This window comes from Festucalex cinctus, chromosome 12 (genome assembly GCF_051991245.1).
Source record: "Festucalex cinctus isolate MCC-2025b chromosome 12, RoL_Fcin_1.0, whole genome shotgun sequence".
NCBI classification, from domain to species: Eukaryota; Metazoa; Chordata; class Actinopteri; order Syngnathiformes; family Syngnathidae; genus Festucalex; species Festucalex cinctus.
In genome coordinates this window covers 4,307,699-4,328,481 of record NC_135422.1, presented here as the reverse complement: position 1 = coordinate 4,328,481, position 20,783 = coordinate 4,307,699, and the positions used below count along the sequence as shown (strand labels likewise).

Here is a 20,783-nt window from a genome sequence, read left to right as displayed (position 1 = left end):
AGACAGAAGTTAAACAGTGACTCTGTGATGTTCCCAGAACATTGTTCAGTGACCCCGTCCGCCACACAAGAGTGCATAGATGTTGTGTGTGAGATGCTACAGTTTCACTTCTCATGGCCCTGATTTGGAGCTCATCAGCTGATTGGTTCCTTTGCCGGTCATGCGACTTATGGTCACCCATGAGCGGTCCGCTTGTTGGTGGTCCAGTAGATGGCATGACAGAGTGGGCCCAGGGTTTGGGGGTGGGGAGTGTCTTGTTGGATGCATTTCTAAGTGAAGCTTTTTCGCACATTTCCAAATTACAAAATAGTTTCACTCCAAGCAAATGTGATACTTCCTGCTCTTTTGAGGCTCTTAATAGCAGTTCACGTAATAGTTGTACGATATAACCATGGGTGCACATAACAATTTTGGCGTGATTCTCAAATGAGCACCAGAGTCTGTTGTTTGATATTCATTAGCTGTGGGCAACTGTGACAATGGTTGGAGGAAATGATTCCTTTATTCCAGGGCTCCATGTCTAGCTTTAGATGCTGACGTTATTTGTTTGTGGTACTGGCTTTTGTTTCAACAGCTTGTAAGCATACTTTATGGCGAACGGTTTGTTGCTTACTGTCTGACGTCACAAATCTGAACCGATATCAAATGACTGACCAAGGGTGGCTCTTTAGTAAACTACAGGTAGATCCTCTTTCAGCAATTACAAAATATATACTTGGTAATACTAATTTAAAAAAGGGAAAGCACGAATCGATGAAAATTTTTCCTTGCATTGTCTCGAATTTTAGGGGGACAATGGTACCTTGTAGTGGAAGGTTTGGAGCCATGTTCTGTCGGCAGGGTCCGGCAGCAGAGGGTGTCACACTGGGAAGGCAAAACTTTCTGGCCGCCGGCACGGACCCCCTGCTCTCTTTAATCGGAAGCAGTCTTCCTGCTAAATGTGGTGTAGAGAAGTAAATTAGTTGGCTGCAGCTGTCTGCTGGTTGGTGTGCATCACAGGGGGACCATGAGACTGAGGGAGGTGGCACCTCCAACTCTCACCTCTTCTCACAGGAAGCCTACTGTGCTTACTTTTCTATGCAGAGTCCGCCTGCTCGCCTTTACCAATGGGTTCAACAGAGATTGGGTTCCTTTCCATGCTGAATATTTTACAAATAGGTTTTTAATATCGTGTTAACTTCTTATGTTTGTGTTACATCCTGTCATTAAGAGTGTAATGCACTAAATAGCTTAAAAACGCTTTTTTCATTTGACATGCAGTTACCGGGTTAGTTAAACCATATCCATAGACTGCTTGTTTACCCAGAGAAAGGGGGCAACTTTCAACCCTAGTGTGGCAGGGGGAACTACCCACAGTCTCCTATGGTAATCAGCAGGTGTCACTCACCACAGAGAAGAAGCGAGGGCTTTCTTATGAGCGTGAGAAAGAGGGACAGCCTCCCTCGCGCCCCCACCCTGCTTCCTTCCTTTTTTATCCTGTTGGGGTAGCAGCAGCAACCGCGGTGATGGAGAGAAAGATGGGTAAAAGGAGGGGATAGAGAAGGCTACACAGAGGCAGGGGTGGCCCTGTCCTGCAACCTGTTAATACAGCTGCCAAAGCCCTGGCATTGAAGTACCACATTCAGCTGTAAAGGAGCAGGAAGAACCAACAAAGTGGTTTCAGCAAGCAGGATGTGAGATACCATAAAGGTATAAAGACAAGGGAGAAGAGTAAAAAAACCTGTGGCCTGTTCAGGATGGAATCTGGGCCTAACAGTAACTTATATGGGCAGAGTGAGATAATGGATGAGTAATGGGTGTTCTTGCAATGTGAGAGGCCCAACTCACAACTCTGTGCCCAGTGCATTCTCGAGTTGGGTCACTTAAGCTCAATAGTGACCCCTTGCATCAGGAAGACCTCTTCTCCTCTGGAAGCAGGCCGCCTACGGCTCATTGAGATGCAGGGCACTTGGTGGTGGGTTGCAGCTGCAGCCGACAGGCAGAACACGGCAGAAAAGGGCTGAGGGGATGGCGGGGTGGCTGTGGAGGGGGGGACAACAAAAGGCACCAACCCCCTCCTCCACTGCTATGGAGTTTAAATTCTCTCTAATCCTCCACCTCCCCCTTTCCTCCCATCACCTCATCCGATTCTCACCACTCACACAAACACACATACTCTGTTCATGTAGTTCGCACTGGCTCCCTTCCTCTCATCCCCAAGCCATGAATGGCCAGGCGTGGACAAAGACCAACAGCAGCCCCCTCAGGAAGTCCGACCTCTGGGTGTGGGCACTGAGAGCCAGATTTTGTCTGGCGCTCTCTGGTATCTCTTCACTGTGTTAGTGCACATTCACCCGGTCGTAGTTTGTCTCATCACATCGAGAGACTTTCAATATTTTTGGAGGAGCTTACTTAGATCCCTTCAGAACTTGTCATATGAGAGATTAGCAACATTGCTCTTAATTTAGTTGTTTTTTTTTTGTGGGTGATACAGTGGCTTGATGAGACAGATCTGAATTGAAGGTGGAGAAAAGCATTATTTAGGTTTTTGACTGTTGAGTTACTGTACATAAAAAGCATAATTTTGGGACTTTGAATTACATTTTAAAGCCTTTCAAACAGTCTCAAAGTTGATATTTTTTTTGCCATTTGTCTAAAAGTTATGGTCTTTAAAATGGGTGTGTAAATTGGCTTGTGCGTTACACAGTCAAAATAAGTGAAATAAATTTGGCTTCCCAAAGTCTTAACACGTTACTAAAGGGTATTCAGATGGCTGTCAAGACCTGGTGGTTGCAGGCAGACAACTTTGGGATTAAAAAAAATAATAATAATTCTATAAATGGAAAATGGGACTTAAAAAAAAACTCTGTCCCTCTGTCCACCGCCCATTCTTCCCCTTTCACATTTTTGCTTCATTAATCCCCCTTTGTCCATTGGTCATCACTTCATTGTCAATGCCACTTAATCCAAAAGTTACGTATTTACCGGTAACTGTCGTTCTATGAGTTCCGAACGATCGCCAGATGCGGTGCTGAACAGCACGTAAAGTGACCGCGTGGTTGCAAAGGCACTTTCCATGCTGTTCAGCACTGCCTCTGGCATCTGATGAGCGACGAAATTGAAGAAAGACTTCTGCACTATGCATTTAAAGGAAGCGCATTTCAATCATGTACTTTTGCTCCATCAACATTGTTTTAAGTCCACTCTCTAGTGTGCAGTAGTTTCCTTGAATGAACCTTGATGATGCAGTGAATGATGTATCACAGATAGATGTTTTCCAATAACTTTTGTTATTGACGTCTGTCCTCATTTCAACTCTGTTAAAATTGCAGCCCATCGATGCATTGGGCATCTGATTCTTCACATGCGTGGATATATAATATAAACAAATATGACAACTTGCTCTCGTGCAGCTGTGGCCAAACCTGTTCTTTTCCTGTCTACCTTGGCATGAGCCGGTTTGGGGGTTTGGAGGGTGTGTCAGTGGCAGGTTGTGGCTGTATATACACTGTTGTACAGCAGTTGGCAAATAAAGATGAATTCTGTTTGTTTGGCAGTGGTTCTCTGTTCATTATTTTCCACTTTGCCCAGCGTGCATCTCCGACCTCAGCAGCTGCTTGTCATGTAAAGACACTCTATCAGTCCCTGACAGCTCCTCCCATAAACACACACCGCTAATACACACTCCGCTCGCAGTTGTACATATGTGGGGAACATATGTAGTGATCTGTCTCACTACTCTGCTCAGTTCTTTGCACACTATGAAGCGTTCTCGCCCCCTCTACTTGAGTCATCTTTCTTCTGGCATAAAATCTGTCTTCTGCTGTCAAACAACCAGTTTCATTGAGTAATGCTTTACTGGCAATGCTCGGTCTCTGTCTTTTTCATTGCTTAACTGTGTCACAGCAGTTTCTCACTAAGGCTTGTCACATAGGGGTTGTAGTTGCTCTGTCTATTGGCCAGCTTCCTGTATTCGAGGACACAGCATCAAAAAAAAAAGAAGAAAAAAAAAAGAGTTGTTTTATTGGAATGCTGTGACGATGAACGAACTAAAAGCAGAAGGCTCTCAAGTTGTTCTAGGATCGAATTGTCTACAGTATTGTCAGCGGTACATACTTCGTGCTGCACTCTAGAGTGGATGTATTTATTGTACTTTGCAAAGCACTGACATGTAGCATTACCTTTTGAAAGCCTTTTGAAACTTTTGTTAAAAAGTGAATGTGGACGAGTGTGTGTTTTTTTACAGGGCCCACGATCTCGAAACCTGCACCCCGTGCAAACAAGTACTATCCTGTGTATTAGTCAACGGTTAAAAACCACCAGTCTCACTTTCTGTCATGATGCTATGACAGGAGAGACGCGCTGTGTGTGGAAAGTAGAGTAAAAGTGGAAGGGGAAGTCGTGTAAATAGGAAGCTCTCAAGGGTCATCTTGGTTGTTTAGGCAGACTGCGGGTGAAACGTTGGGGGGTGGTTGCGCTGAAGAATTGCAGACATAAACTCATACGACCGGATGAGACTACTTCCATTCTTGTCACTTGTCATGTGATCAGCTTGGTGGTCGCAAAGGAAACTGTGCTGTACACCTGCCTCTATGACCTTGTGTCTATTATGTCACACAGAAAGTAACAAATAATGTGCATATTAAGGGTTGAAAAAATATCAATGTAAGTCCCCTCCCAATTCAATATCAAAATTGAATATCAGTTAAAATAATTGTGATTTTTCTTTGCCCTGCTGTACGTATTTGTACAAGCAAATATCAATTTATTTAAAGAATGTGAATAAGAGCTTACTCAATATGTTTGTATCTGCCATATTAGCTTTGTTTGTAATGTTGGTGTCACTTTATAACATGTCAGCATTGTGCGCAGAATCTTCTTCAGTGTGGACTGGCATGGATTTTAACTTAGGGATATAGGTCAGCCAAAAACTGACCACAGAGTGAGAGACCAGCTGGAGCCTAAATGGCCAAAGAAAGACAACTCATGTATGGTGGACACTTGATACTTTAGTGACTATAGATTCTTTCATAGCCATTTTAGAATCCAGCTATTTGCCTGCACTGTGATGAAGTCACTTTTACAACCTTGTGACCAATTAATCATCATCTTGAAAACATCCTGAAAAAAAGTTTGACAGATGACACAGTGGATCTGATCTAAATGGGATGCGTTTGGTGCACCATTGCAAAGTCTGCAGAAAACCAGATGAAAAATGATGGTTTGTGTGGTGATGAGAAATATGAGGCATCTGCTGCAGATTGAAGACAAAAGTAGATTGGACTGTGGGGCAGATGTTTTGTCTTCAGGCCAGCACCTTCTCAATAAGTCTTGACAGCTCATTTAGAGAGTGCTTCACCTCTTTTTCCGGTCAACTCTGCCAGAATGTCCATACTTTATTTAAGTGTCCTTTTCCTTTCATTCCCTTGCGTCTCATCCTGGAAATCTATTTGGACTTCATCCCGCTAGGGTTTCTTGCTCTTGTCATTCTGCGATCCAAATAAATGTGATACAGGAAGAGGAAGTTCATAATTTTATGATGTCAAGAGTGCAAATCATAAAAAGTGACAGTCAGTTCGTGGTAATTTTTTTTTTCTTCTTTTTAATTATTTTTGAAGGATGAATACAAAATGGAGAGATATCACAAGTAACTGTGAAAGAGATGCCTTATCAATTTCATCTGTGCCTGATAGGGCAACAGAAGCTTATATTGACAGATACTCTGTTTCTCTTTGTCTCACACACCCACACGCACACACCACTTCTGTGTTCGAGGAAATGGGGCAATTAAGGACAGCTTGCTACGACTCTGCATGGGGCTAATATGTGTCTCCATAATTAAAAATGAATTACTCTTTTCCTTTATAAATATTCAAGTTCCACAGCACCACGTGCCGCTGCCTTGCTATGATACAGTACATAGGCTAGTTTCCCCCCATCTGCACAACATCTGGTGCAGCATTTCCTGAAGCATCACCAGAATAAATTGAGTTTTGTTGGAGATGGACACGCATGACTTGAAGTTACGGATGTTGTCTTCAACTCGAACCGCCTTTTGGCAAATGTATTGCTGCTGTTTACAAAACCACTCAAACAGTGAACTGAGTCACACAAAGGCTCTACTATAGTCAGATGCACCTACGTTTTCTACATTTCCACTGTCTGGTACCTACCGGCATGATATGACTACTCTCTACTTGATACTTTACTTTTCACTGGTAGAAGTGCAAAAGTGATTAAATTAAACTTTGTTGTCCCAAGCAAAGTTAGTTTAGTTGATGAAAACTAATTCACTTAATCTAAAATTTCAAAAAGGCGTTGTTTTTTTGGGTTTTTTTTCCCCCAAATAAAACAAAAATTGAAAATGGTTTAAAAATTTACATTTTCAAACTAATTTTATTTATAGCAAAAATGTCCTTCGCTTTCATCTTTGGCAGTTAAATACATGACTTTTGTGAAGGAGACAGACGGACAGAGGAACGGGTCCTGACTTGTACTAACAACCATTTGTCCTGCAGCTGACCTACAATCAAAGAAAGATGGTTACAAGATGTTTTTTTTTTTTTTTTTTCTTTCCAACACTAGAACAGCATAGTAATGACCACATTGCAAGAAGGGTTTTTCACCTAGGGGAATTCAAACAAAAAGAGAGAGGACAATGCCTCAATGTGTCAAATTACCGCAGAAACATTTGCACGTTCAGAAACAATATACTGCACATCATTTTTATTTTATTACATTTTATATATTTTTGTGCACCTTTTTTTTCTCTCATTTCAGGAGAATACATCAAGACCTGGAGGCCAAGGTATTTTCTTTTAAAGAGCGATGGTACATTCATTGGCTACAAAGAGCGACCGCAAGATGTCGACCAGCTGGAAACTCCTTTAAATAACTTCTCTGTAGCACGTGAGTATTTGCTTTTAAAGAAACCACTGCATTTCCCCCCAAATTCCTGGTAGCTCATTTTCTCAATACATGCATTGTTGGAACAGTTACAGTACGGTCACAAATAATTGCTGCAGATGTCTACCTTCCTGAAAATCATTTTATTAGGAACTGACTACTCTTCCAAATGAATATTGGATTGCGATATAGTAGTGACTTGTCTGATTAGACCATCTGTCATTAATAAGGAGGCAATCCAGAATCACAAAATGCCTTCATGGGGACGTTCACAATTTCAGTCAATTCTCAATGTTTATCATTTGAAGACATTTCAAACTGAATTCACTTTTAGTTACCCAAAGTTGCACCCGCTCCATGGGCTTCTCTGATAAGTCAACAATTAATAAAGCAAACCAATTAACAACAAAAATACTTGTATGGTTTTTTTTTTTCAGTTCAATAATGCAAGTAAATAAATACAATTTTGTTGTTTGTTTTGTTGTCAACTAATAATTGTGAGTCAGTAACATTATTTCCAAGCTTGAAATTTACAGTGGAGAAGCATCAGACCTTCCCGTACCTATCACCAATGAAAAAAATAATTAATTGACAAGTATACTTGTCATTGGCAGAGAGTTAAGTATCAGTGGCAGGTATAGGCAAACTTCACGAGTACTTGATACCTTGAAATATGGCCTGTATTGGCCCAATCTGATATCTGGTTTCAGTACTTGCCTATCACTAGTATTAACCATCACAGAAACCATCCATCCATTTCCTTGACAGCTTATTCCTCACAAGGGTCGCGGGGGGTGCTGGAGCCTATCTCAGCTGTCTTTGGGCAGTAGGCGGTTGGTTGAACTGGTTGCCAGCCTATCGCAGGGTCACAGAAACCTAAACATAAAAAATATTTGGTCATTACCAGTGCAGCTGTGGCATAAACACTAAATTATACATTTGGTAATGCGATGCTGTTAAACTGAACTGGTTTTGAAATATTGGCAAATCTGTTGCACTTTGTCTTATTGTGTCTTATTATTACTTTGAACTTGTGTTATTGCTCCTGGCATTAATATATTTCCTGTCTGCTCTGTATGCATCTTCTCCGGTACCGTGCACACATGCACAAATGCCGAAAGCTGCCCAGGACAATCCATCTTTAAAAAGTTGCTGTGTTCAATTCAATCTTCCAATGACTGAATTCCGCAATTAGACAGCCCACTGTTAGTTGAAATGTTTCCTCTCAGACACTTTTGAGTTATTGTAGCTATTAGCCGCCTGACTTCTATTAATCTGCTCTGAGGCGCTGCCGCCATCAGCGGTCGCTTTGGTTTTCTGAGACCACGGCGCAGAGGACACGTGGCGTGTCGCTGCTGACGAGGGCGCGGCAGCTGGATTGTGTTCCAACCCTGATAGAGCCATGTTGGGTCTCAGTGGTGGTCCACTCTGCCGTCCTCCATCCATCAGATTGAGGGCATTTTGTGTCGTATTACAACACATATGCTGACATTTTTTCATTTGGCAGCAGATGTTAATTCAAAAGAGGATCAGAAGGAAATCTCTGCTCGCTGAATGCTCTTATTCGATTATTGAAACTTTTATAAATTACAGCAAAGAAAGTGATTGCTGTATTTTTCAGGCTATGAGTTGTACTTTTTTTCATAATTTGTCTGGTGCTACGACTTATCCTCAGGGGCAAGATAAAAATATAGATAGATTAGAAATGTCATTTCTTTAGGTATATAGTATGTTAAATAGCACAATAATATCGATATTGCACTATTCAACACCCATATCACGTATTGCATGTTTTTTTTTCCTTTTCAAGATCCAAATTAGACAACAGTGCGTTTTTTGGCGGCGATAAAGATAAATGGCTACAACTATGGGTTTTTCTCATCCCTTTACTCCCCAACACTGGCCCTTCTTTTCGTCTCCCCTTTCCAACTACCGTCTCATTTCATGGCCAGAATGCCAGCTGATGAAGACAGAACGACCTAAGCCCAACACATTTATCATCCGCTGCCTGCAGTGGACCACTGTCATCGAGCGCACCTTCCACGTTGAGACCCCTGAGGAGAGGCAAGTGAGAAGCATGCCATTCTCGGCCCACAGAGAAGCAAAAGACAAATTGTGTACATGCAGGGTACATGTCCCTGTTGTTTTTCTTTTTACTTGGAACCATTGAAATATGTGTTTATTCATAGTTATGTGCCCACACAAGTACCACTTGCACTTGAAATTTCCCTTCTGTTGATAAAATATGTGATTGGCCTGCTGGTTTGGTAAATTGATTTATATATTCTTTCTGCTGCCTTTAGGGAAGAATGGACAAAAGCCATCCAAGCAGTGGCAGAAGGGCTGCAGAAGCAAGAGGAGGAGATGATGGACTCCTCTCCAGACCCCATGGATATGGAGGTCTACCTGACCAAACCCAAACAAAAAGTGGTACGTCTCATTTGCACACTGCCTTTTTATGATGACACATGCGAGTGGCCATTAACTTATTAGGCTTCAACCATTCAGGACTTCACTAAAGGTTTGTGTGTGTGCCAACATTGCGTCTGCTAAACAGGCATAATTCCTGTGCATTTCATGTTGTACATTATGGGAACAGTAGATGCAATAGATTTATTTATCAAACCTTAGGTAAATTCCCATCTATGTATGATCTTTAAATGTCCCGCATGAAAGGAAGATGCAAACAGTTAGCACAGCCACAACAAGACGTTGAATGGTTGTTTTCTGCTTGGGTAAACGTTTCTGAAATTGCCAGAACCAAAACTTATCATGACATATCATCTCTTAAGTCAGCAATGAATTTTGGAGCTCCTGAATGATCTAAGGGTTGACTTGGAGCAAGGCGGACTTATGCCATAACATCTGTGACAAAACTCTGTTTAACACATCATTTCCTGACATCTGAGTCATTTCAGCATACTGGTGTTGGCCTCTCCCAGAGCCTTTTTTTCAGGTTAGCTGTTTTAAATGAAGTGTTGTACAGGTTGAGTTGATCAGATAGGTCCGATTCCCAGACAATCAGGGCTAGTTAAATCACCGATCACCCGATGTTAAACAATTATTGCCAATCACAATTTGTTTTCATAACAAGCAGCATACACCTTCAGTGTTCCAGTTTTGTTTTATTGTAGAACATTGAACAATATATGTGAAATACTACAAACAGGATGTTTTAAATGCACATGTGAGTAAGTCCCGCACCACCTGCTCACTAGAAGCATATACGATAGACTGATAGATTTGAGATCTTAGGAAATCATGCCTCAAGTGTGTCTCCGTGTTGATATTCCATTGATCTTCTCCTTTATTGCACCTTGCTCCACTGTCACAACTTCATCTAACCCTCCTTCAGCACTTGTCAGCTTCTTTGAGTCTCCCAACATCAGGCCTTGGTGGCTTAGCACCAGATAGCATGACCACCAGGCTGACATAAAGGTCCAAGGCCACCGGATTGGATGTCCCTCACGCAATCATTTCTAACATTCTCTTTAAAAGACTAGGGTCAAAGGCTAACTGAGACACCGCCGCATATAGGCTGAACTATTAGAGTGGGAATTGCACGGCGGCTGAAATAGTGCCATGAATGCCACTTTGTTGCGAGTGGGATTGTGTGACCTGTCTAGTTTGAGTATGAGTTTGTTTGTAATCAGATGCCACTCTCTATCCTCTGGCTCTGCAGACTATGCACGACTTTGAATACCTCAAACTCCTGGGAAAAGGCACTTTTGGCAAAGTTATCCTGGTAAAGGAGAAGGCCACGGGACGCTACTATGCTATGAAGATCCTAAAAAAGGAGGTGATCGTAGCGAAAGTGAGTGGTCGCCAGTGAGATAGCAAAGTAGAGAAAAGACTGGGGGGGGGCAATGACTTGATACCGAACCTTTGTGGGAGTTGCACAAATGCTCTTTGTGGATTGTTTTTCCTGCAGGATGAAGTGGCGCACACACTCACAGAAAACAGAGTCCTCCAGAATTCAAAGCACCCCTTCTTGACAGTAAGGAACCCCTTCATATTGCGAAACAAAACTTCTTCTATTTTATTAAGACCTTAGTCAATTGTATTTAGTCTGGCATAACCCTTTTAGTGAAATGAGGAATGTTTTGAAGTGCCACTTAGCTTACAGCTTTTATCAGTTAACCCTTTCTAAAAAACTGAGGCAGATTGTGCGAAAAGGATCCTTCAGAAATAAGGAAAGTGGACACAATTCCAAGTGAAATTTGTAACAAGTAGAGAAATGTGAACACATTTCTTTAGATTATTGGCATTTTTTTTAAAGTGTGACAGTTCTGCAAAATGTTACCTTATACATCCAGCTGTCTCAGGTGCAAATTGTAAAAAAAAAAAAAAATTCTCTCTACAGGGACTGAAATACTCTTTCCAAACACACGACCGCCTTTGCTTTGTTATGGAATATGCCAACGGTGGTGAGGTAATCTATTTTAAATTATTTTCAGTATTGATTTAGGATGTACTGGTGCGCCAGTTGCTGTGATTTTTACCTGGAATAACAGAACCTTCTGTCTCCTTGCTGCCATTCTCTTTCATTTCCCCTCAGCTTTTCTTCCACCTTTCAAGGGATCGGGTATTCTCAGAGGAGCGCGCTCGGTTCTACGGTGCAGAGATTGTTTCCGCGCTTGACTACCTGCATGCTGAAAGAAACGTGGTCTACCGAGATCTGAAGGTACAGTAGGCGTTGATACTTGTCCTCTCCCATTCTTGCTGCTCAAGTCTTTTTGTGTGTGTGTGTGTGTGTGAGATCAATTTTAGGAAGCAACTGATCACAGATTGATTTGGGAGATGTTTTTGTAGTGCTCTGAGTGTTTGGCAGCACGCATCTGTAGCTATGCCACTTCCAGCTGATAGACCAGCCCGGTCAGCATAGAACTCTCACCCCCAATTTCCTGACTGTTTCCCTTGGGTTTATGAGGCGGTATCTCAGTCTGCTAAGCTGCTATTGAAAATGCCAGTGTAGCAGGATTGGAAGATGTGCTGACTCGCCGGCACTGCTGGACACGTAAGCTACAACGGCCTGATTTAAATGAAGAAAAAGAGAAGGCACTAGCACGTGCAGATAGTGAAAGGCCATGTTGTCTCAATTCACTTCACTAGCTGAAGAGTGTTCACTAGTTTTATTTTATCACACATTTCGATCCATCAAGAATGCAGTTGCTATCATAATGCTGAATGCAAAACCAGATTATTCCAAATATTTGTCGCCAAAATGGAGTTATGAATACATTGTGAATATTGCACTAAAGCTTGATTTAAAGAAAATTGCAATATCTGTCCTCATTGCACTGTCCACATGAAATTTATGAAGCACATTACTTATTTTTGTTGTCATTTTCCCTGCAGTTGGAAAATCTGATGCTGGATAAAGACGGACACATCAAGATAACAGATTTTGGCCTCTGTAAGGAGGGCATCAAAGATGGTGCCACCATGAAAACTTTTTGTGGAACACCGGAGTACCTTGCACCTGAGGTAGCCTAATTTTGATTCGATCAAATTTCATTTTTAACCAAAATTTAATGTGATTGGATTTACAAACCAATTCGACTTACAAACAACCTCTCGGAAACCATTGTGTTTGTAAATTGAGGACTACATGTAATCCCGAGTGCGCCACCATGTCACGTGCGACCTGAGTAGATCCGAAACAAATTTGCAGCGTGTCGCCGGACATCAGTTGTTAGAAGAAGCATGTGGAAGAAAGGGCAGCTGTTGTGAAATGCCTTTCTAATCTCCAGCTGAAGTCTGTCCTTTTAATGAGCGTGGCAGCCTGCTCTCATATTTGCTGCGTGGGGAGGGGCGTGGCTACCCCCGATTGCGTGCAGGTATGACAAGTGTCACACAGTGAGGCCTGCGTAACTTGATAGTAGTGCATTGTGAGTGTGGCTAGCGTTTATGTGAGAGGAAGAACACGAGCGTTTGACCTTTGGTGTAAAAATGTTTCTTTGGGAGAAGCATGCGCATGTTGACTCAGTTGCCTTATCGTTGGTTTTAGCCCCCATTTGGAATTTTCTTGCTGGAGGGGGTGGGTGGAGGTGGAGGAAGAGGAGGAGGGCGTCATTGGCCGGCAGCCCCTCAGGAAACGTGAGCTTCTGCCCCTGGAATAAGACCGCAATGGCTACAGCTGTTGTGTGGCATCAGGGTGACCCGGGAGGAACCACACTCGATGTACCCGCTTCTTCTTGCCAAACTGGAACATATACATCCCTATTTATATTGGTCACAACTTACCACCTTAAACCGTAATCACTCCCTTTACGCAAACTTGTTGGATAGTCATGGAGAAAAAAAAAATAAAAAATCCTGCAGAGCTTCTTCACCTGTTCCCGCCGAGCTCCTCTCAGCTGGCATCTCCACGAGAGAAGCTCTGCATATGACAGCTCCAGCCGAGTGCAGGGAGACATCAGGGGCTGTTTCCATGACAACGAGGGTCGCTGGCAAGCGTCTCTATGGAGTGCAGCCCAGGCCGTGTTACAGGTTGTTCTGCAGTAAACAATGACCTTGTTGTGCGAGCTGCACAGGAATGCTGAAAACGTCTGGGAATATTCCATTCACATCGGGGAGGGGCGCTCCTGACCTGAAAGGGACAAATTCACTTGCTCACTTAAAAGTTTTTCAATACACCATAGTGGATCGAACTAAAACGGATTTAAGTGAGATTGGCTATTTTATTTTAGTTATTTCTAACCCTATTTTTATTTTTTTGTTTTTTTAAATCGATCTGTCCACAGACAACTAATTTCAAAACTCAAATGTAGTAAATGCCAATGCAGCTGGTGGCACCTCAATCCCTATAAGGCAGGGCTTAAGAAAGTCACGAAAATGCAAAGTATCGACAATAGTCTGTCAACTCATTTCACCCAACTCATTTTTTTTTCAGTAAATTATTATTTCAGTAATCATTTAATCTGTCAGTTATGTTTCTGATTAATCAATTAATCAGTTCCATCCTTTTCTTTTTTTTTTCTTTTTTTTTTCTTCCCCAAAACAGAACATTATTTCAAGTAGTCAATGCACAAACATAAAGTAATTATGATTCCGGTACAGGTTTGGTCTGTAACATGAGGAAAATAGGCAATAATGTTGAGCTTTTTTTTTTTTCAAAATTAAAATCAATTGTTTTATTTTGGTTCAAAACAAAGATACGTAATCAGTCCGCTTTCATGGAGGATTGCAGAAATCTGAGAATATTTAATGTTAAGGAGCTGGAATTCTGAGCATTTGGACTTTATGTTAAAAATATATCTAAATGTGATTATAATTATTGATTAATTTGAGAATAGACTGGCCTAAAACAATCAATTAATCTAATCAATTTTCCTTTTCATAGCCCGATTTAGTTTCATAAAACCATAAATCAAACCTTTTAATTTGTTCCCATAAATTCATATAAAAATTGGAATTTTACTTTAATTGAAAGTAGGAATCACAGTTTTCCTGTTGCAACGATTTGGTATGTGTTTGATGGTCAGTCTCGCCTGGTATGTGGGTTTAAGTTTTACCCAGTCAAGTCTCAAAACCCTAAAGTTGTGGACCTAAATCAGAGTTTAATCCCCCACTTCTGCTTAATGGCCTAAATGCTGCGATATTGTTTTTGTTTTCTTTTATTTCGACCCTTCTCTGCTGATCGGTGGCGTAATCGTGTTCGTCTGAGTCAGGGGCCCGAGCAGGCAGTCCTGGTTACGTATATGAGGGATGAGCTTGGCTCCTGCGCTCCTGGCAGCTTCACAGCTGTGGCACTCTTCTACATATATGGGGCAGCTGCGGGCCCAGCTGTCGCACGGTATGAATCACACGACAGCAAAGCTGGAAATAGAGACGGCCTAGTAATCCAAGCCCCGCTCGGGCTTCACGTTACTCCCCCCCTCGCTCGCACCGCTCGTCCTCCGCGGCGCTCGCCGACACATGTGCGCACGCCCGCCGCAGTCTTGTTCCTTTTAGGGACACATGCGATCATCTGTTTTCCAGGACACTCCTGGCCCGCGCGCTGTTGTGTCCGTATCTAATTCTATTAAGCCACCCACATCCTTTAACTGAAGTTGCTATTCTTGGGTGTGAATTAGCCGCCGACGTGCTCCTTGAGCTTTAAGAGGACAGACTGTTCTCTTTGTCTTGGTTTCACCTTCAACATCCGTCTCGAGAGGTAGAATCCAGTACAAGTCCCCGGGGGCCTTGGAACAACTGTGCTCAGCAGCACATTATTCATGCAACAGGTCGCGCTCTTCAGTGAGCACAGCGCCAGTAGAGTCCGTCTCGTTAATTGTTTCCTGTGAGACAAAGGTACTTCCCTTTTTTTGACGAGCGTTATTCACATTCGCCAGTTTGCGTACAGGGGGCCGATCTGTGTTTGTTGCCTCATATTTGTTTATTTTAGAGGCCCACACACCTCAGCAGCTTGTTGATGTGTATGTGCGTAAGGGCCCTTGGGGTGATTAAATATGCAGAGCTCCAGGGGAAACACTATCCTCCCTCCTAATATGAGATGTGAGTCAGGGTTGGCCCCAGCCTGCCTCCAAACCACAGCTCAGTGGGGAGAGCAGGTGATTTTGCGAGCACATTAAGCAGGAACAGTTGCGCTTGGATTTTTGCACTCGTCAGTCACATCATTTGGCACACCAGTAAAACTCAAATATTTTGTTTACCTTATCTGGCGACTTGTTGAAGGGTGATGCTTTGGCAATACTCAGTAGGGTGTGTCACAGTTCTATTCCACTGAAAAGTAAAATCACAAACAAACCTGCAGTACAGTATCAGGGTTTTTGCAGGCCATTAAAAGGCATTAAAAGTCTTGAAATTGATTTTGATCACGTTACGGCCTTTTGGCGTTAAAAAGCATTAAAAATTGAAGCTTTTCATGCACAAATCATGATAACCTACATCAGGATTTTTTTTTTCAGCTGCTTCTATTATTCTTTAGGCATAAAAAAAAATACTCACCCTCTTTTTCTGTTTTTTTTTGTTTTTGTTTTGTTTTTTAACATACATTTTTCAAGGAGTTAATGACATGTCCACTAGGGTGGATAACGTGCATTTGAGCAACTGATGAAACAAGTTTGTAAGAAAAGAATGAACCTAACCCAACAAAAAATAATGTAAACACCAGAGAAAATGTATGATGTTTTAACATAGTGTTCACATATTTTTAACATATTTCAAAACTAATACATGTATTGCAAAAACATTTTATATATATATATATATATATATATATATATATATATATAGTGTAATACGTGGGCATTAAATTTGTTTTAAGTTGCATTCAAAATTTGACTTGCTGATACCTGTAAAAACCCTGAGCAGCATTGTGAGCTGAACAAACCTTTCCAACAATCTCCAAGGTGCTTGAGGACAACGACTATGGCCGTGCCGTAGACTGGTGGGGTCTTGGCGTGGTGATGTACGAGATGATGTGCGGCAGGCTGCCTTTCTACAACCAGGATCACGAGAAGCTGTTTGAGCTCATCCTCATGGAAGACATCCGCTTCCCACGGACGCTCGGTCCAGAGGGGCGCTCGCTGCTCTCCGGACTCCTCAAGAAGGACCCCATGCAGAGGTGAGATGCGAAATGGGAACGAATTAATGTGTATATTGAGCATCTGTTTTCCAAAGATGAGCCATGATTGGTCGTTAGTCCTAAACAACCGTGATGTCAATTTCAGTCGACAGCAAGTGACACCTCCTGAGATGGATTAAAAAATGGGTGGATTTTGCTGATTAATTCATATTCCAAAAACACAGTATGAATCTGAATGCCATTATATGGTGCATAGATCTTATTATTGTAAAGAACATTTTTGACTTGACTTCCCCTTTAAGAGCTACCAAGAAATGTTTTGACATTTATGCTATCAAAATAACGTGTCCACTTGTTAATGTTGGGTACTGAGTAACAAAAAAATTCTTGAATTGGAAAAGTATTGAAATGATTTATTGTGGTCTGGTCTCATTTATAATAAATTTTCATTTGAAAGGGGTGTGTAGACTTTTGAAACACACTGTTTACTTCTGACCTTGTTATGCATCCAGGCTAGGTGGTGGTCCTGATGATGCCAAGGAAATCATGCAGCACAAGTTCTTTGCCGGGATTGAATGGCAAGACGTTTACGAGAAAAAAGTACGTTTGACAGACACTTGCTGTACTTGCTGCGAGTCCTCACTGACATGTTGCTCTTGACAATCTACCTGAAAACAGCTGGTCCCGCCATTCAAGCCCCAAGTTACCTCAGAGACGGACACGAGATATTTTGATGAGGAGTTCACTGCACAAACCATCACCATTACGCCACCTGGACAAGGTAAGGCCAAGTATTTGAATGTTGTTCTTATGTTCAACATGACAGGCAGTGATTTTTGTTTTTTGTTTTTAATGGAATTTCACATTGTTCCAACTTGAGGTATAATTTTCTTCATCCCTTTCCCACTAAGTCTCTCATTAATGAAGAAACTATTGTGGCTGTGTAAGACCTCTCCCTTGAGACCAGTCTGCCCTCTAGTGGAGAGCTTTCAGATTGTCCTTTGAATTCATGATGTGAATTTGAGTTGTTGACCTGACTTGAGTTGAGGAGTTCCATTTTGGCAGAAATAGTACTTTGCCCGCCTCTTGTGGCATTAATAGATGTTTAGAGACCTTTCATGGTGGGTTTCAGTTAGTTGTGGATTTTCACTATTTGGGGCTTGGTCGCTATCTTAACAAGTTTACATTATTTACGAGAAGTGTCTGTTTTTCGTGCACCCCCAGACGACAGCATGGAGTCTTTCGACAGTGAGCGGAGACCCCACTTCCCCCAGTTCTCCTACTCGGCCAGCGGGGTGGCCTGAGCGACACTTGCACATTCCTCAATCCCCCCCCCCCCCCCCCCTCCATAAATTCCCCTTTAAGACGACTGCATCCTCCAAAAAGACTGGGGCCCGCCTGTTGGTCGTCACGTCAACTTTACCGTGTTATCCCCCAAGTTGCGTTCTCAAAAGGAAGGAGCCAAGCGCAAGGCAACACAAACGGAGCTCCGCCCGCCTCCCAAAACTCGGTTTGAGAGTTAACACTAGTTGTCATTTCCTGGATATTTAGCAAGCAGGCACACAGCCGCAACCATGTTGCAAAAATTAGGCCACTGCCTTAAGTTTCAAGAAACTTACAACAAACCTGATTAACCCCAAATCAACCATTTCAAGTGGAGATCACAAATACAGTGGACCAAATTTCTGTTGGTAATCAGGTGTGTGCGTTGCTTCTCTCCTCTGCAAATCCATACCAAATCTTCAATATTTTAAAGGGGGGGGGGGCTTAAAAACTGAATGTAACATTTGAATAAAGGTGATATTTCTTGCATGCATCTTTTGTTTTTAAACACCCTCTATTGAGTCTGATAAATTATTAGAGTAAAAGTCTGATGATATTGCAAAGTTTTGGGTACTGTTAACTCATTCACTGCCAGCCATTTTCAGAAGACAACCACAAGAGTGCCAGATACTTGAGGGTACTGAACCCCAGCTAGTTGTGCTGGACTAGAATTGCTCAACTTGGCTTTGCAAATCATGCAGTCACTCAACTCAGCTGTATATTTATAGAGCACTTAAGAACAACCACCGCAGTTTTTTTTTGTTTTTTTTTTAAGATGGAACCCAGATACAATGAAAACAGCAAAGCCCCCAGAACTAAACCCTGTGGAACACCAAACGTTCCGTTATGCATGTGAATTCATACCGCACATATTTGTCCGACCATTTTGTTTTTTGTTTTTTTTTGCTCGACATAGTATGAAGCGATTACAATAATAAAGAAACCACGACGTACCATCACGACAGCCTCAAGTCGACTGTGTGCACCAAATTCCCTGCAGCACAGATAGGCCAAGTAATGTAGAGTGATCACCTGCAGTCAGTGATGGTCAAGTATCAATCATTAAGAGTCATTTGAGTCGGGCCCGTCTTGACCTTTGCCGAACCATGGAGGTTTGATCGAACCCAGGTGAAGAACCACTGTTTTTGAGAATTTTGACTTATTTTGCAAGACCCACAGAATGTGTTATATCATTAGATATACACCAAATGAAACAATAGACTCAATGATTCACGTCTTTTTACATTATTTACTAATCAGCAGAACGTGGCAGTTTAAAAAACTGAAACAAAACATGAAGCAGAACAGTGACATTCATGCGGATATTCTTTCATTTATTCCGACACCTTTAGCATCTAAACTGGTTTTATTCGATAAACCAACGACATCAACATTTAGGAATGGCTTTTGATTGCGAAATAATTGCGTGTTCAGCCATATACAACAAGTGCGGTGAACGATGCCAACTCACCAGATTGCACGTCCATCACGGACTCGTATTATTCTGTGTCCATCTTCCACGTCAGTTGTACTTCATCACATTTATGACAAGCACACTTCTGCTAACGACCACAACACATACTTGGTGAAATTGATAGATATATACGTTATCTGTTCGAGTGTAAAAATGCTTCAACTTGTGTGGGCGAATGCCGCCATGATGTCCTCTGACCTTGTGTGCAGTCACAAACAGGGTTGATCTCAAATCTAAAATGGTGCATCGCTGTCTCATTACCATTTTTCTAACTTGGAAGTTTCTCAGTATCTGACCCGCCAACATCCCTGCCTGTAGAAAATAAATAGACGTAAAAAAGACGTCTTTGGCACTGAACGTTTGGATTCTCAAAGACATGTAAACGTCTTTGGCACTGAGTGAGTTGAAGTCCACCTCTTAGTACAAAGTGTTTCCTGTCAGGATGAAATGAAATTGTTTCCTCCTCGTTGCCTTCCTTTCTCAAATCTCAATGCTGCGCAGCGAACACCTCCGGGTTTCCCTCTGATCCGCATCAGTTGGGCCCTCGCTGACCCTCAGAACTTCTCTCTCCTGTAGAGTTTTTCCTCCTAGTAGAGTATTGGGTGTTTCCCATCCAGTGCTTCCTCTGCAGCCTCAGTGAGGTCACTAACACGATACATTTCTGTAGTAACACAAAGTGGGCTTCGGGGGGGGGGGGGGAACACATCAAGAATAATCTTTCATTTGTGTCTTATGGGAATTTGTGTCCCCTCCCCTACTTCTTATTTATGAGACCAGCATTTAAATATCAAGTTTTACGTGCCAATGGAATGCACCTTGCTGTTCCACGTTGATTGTATCTGGATTTTGGTGTTAGTGGTTGGGAAAGACATAATTAGCTTCTTATGTAATATTCAAATGTGGAAGAAATGTGGTTGACGCTAAATTGCGATGTTTGAGATCCAACTTATGTATTCAATGTGTGATTAGAGGTTTTCAATGTGGTTAAGATGACAGATAATCATTTCTCAAAAGTGCATTATGCCTTACTGAATGTAACGGTTTTTGTTTTCACTTCCAAAAAACTTTTTTTTTTTTTTGTTAAATCTGATTGTTACTTATTCCTATGCACACACCCCTCTTGCTGCGTCCCCTTCTGAAAATAGGGAAATTCGTGTTATATTTTATTTATTTTTTTTTATTGCAACTTTTTGTACCCGCCCTACCATATCCGCAAGACTGAGGACACCAGCTTTAGTAAACAAATAATATAAACTTTGTACACTGTTTTTAATGGTTTCTTTCAAACTGATGGAATAAAAGGTCTTAATTCAATGTGTAGACTTTTCTTTTTAAATGCTATTTCTAATGAGCTGTCAAGTCTTTTTTTTTTTTTATACAAATAGTTTTTATAATAAAAGTATTTGCTTTATTCTGTATGGAAATGCAGAATTGTTGATCAGATTGTGTACTAGATTTAATTAGAGGTGCCAAATGAGTTGATTGCCTAATGAAAAAAAATGGCCACGGGCCACCCTAGAGATGAATAAAAACAGTTTGTATTCAACAAACTCAATATTAGTCAGACTA

At 41.7% G+C, this 20,783-nt stretch overlaps 1 protein-coding gene across 1 annotated transcript in view; it reads left to right on the top strand.

Moving 5' to 3' along the window:
* The window catches only part of akt1 (v-akt murine thymoma viral oncogene homolog 1), a 29,399-nt gene extending 8,871 nt beyond the window's left edge, over window positions 1-20,528 (top strand). The window contains exons 3-14 of the mRNA XM_077538553.1: window positions 6,760-6,888; window positions 8,838-8,949; window positions 9,189-9,315; window positions 10,568-10,699; window positions 10,817-10,882; window positions 11,249-11,317; window positions 11,444-11,569; window positions 12,244-12,372; window positions 16,242-16,456; window positions 16,930-17,017; window positions 17,096-17,198; window positions 17,642-20,528. Of these exons, the coding sequence (XP_077394679.1) occupies window positions 6,760-6,888; window positions 8,838-8,949; window positions 9,189-9,315; window positions 10,568-10,699; window positions 10,817-10,882; window positions 11,249-11,317; window positions 11,444-11,569; window positions 12,244-12,372; window positions 16,242-16,456; window positions 16,930-17,017; window positions 17,096-17,198; window positions 17,642-17,721 (1,376 nt within the window). The 3' untranslated portion in view covers window positions 17,722-20,528. The remainder of the gene's footprint in view (window positions 1-6,759; window positions 6,889-8,837; window positions 8,950-9,188; window positions 9,316-10,567; window positions 10,700-10,816; window positions 10,883-11,248; window positions 11,318-11,443; window positions 11,570-12,243; window positions 12,373-16,241; window positions 16,457-16,929; window positions 17,018-17,095; window positions 17,199-17,641) is intronic.
* The last annotated feature ends 255 nt before the right edge of the window (window positions 20,529-20,783 follow it).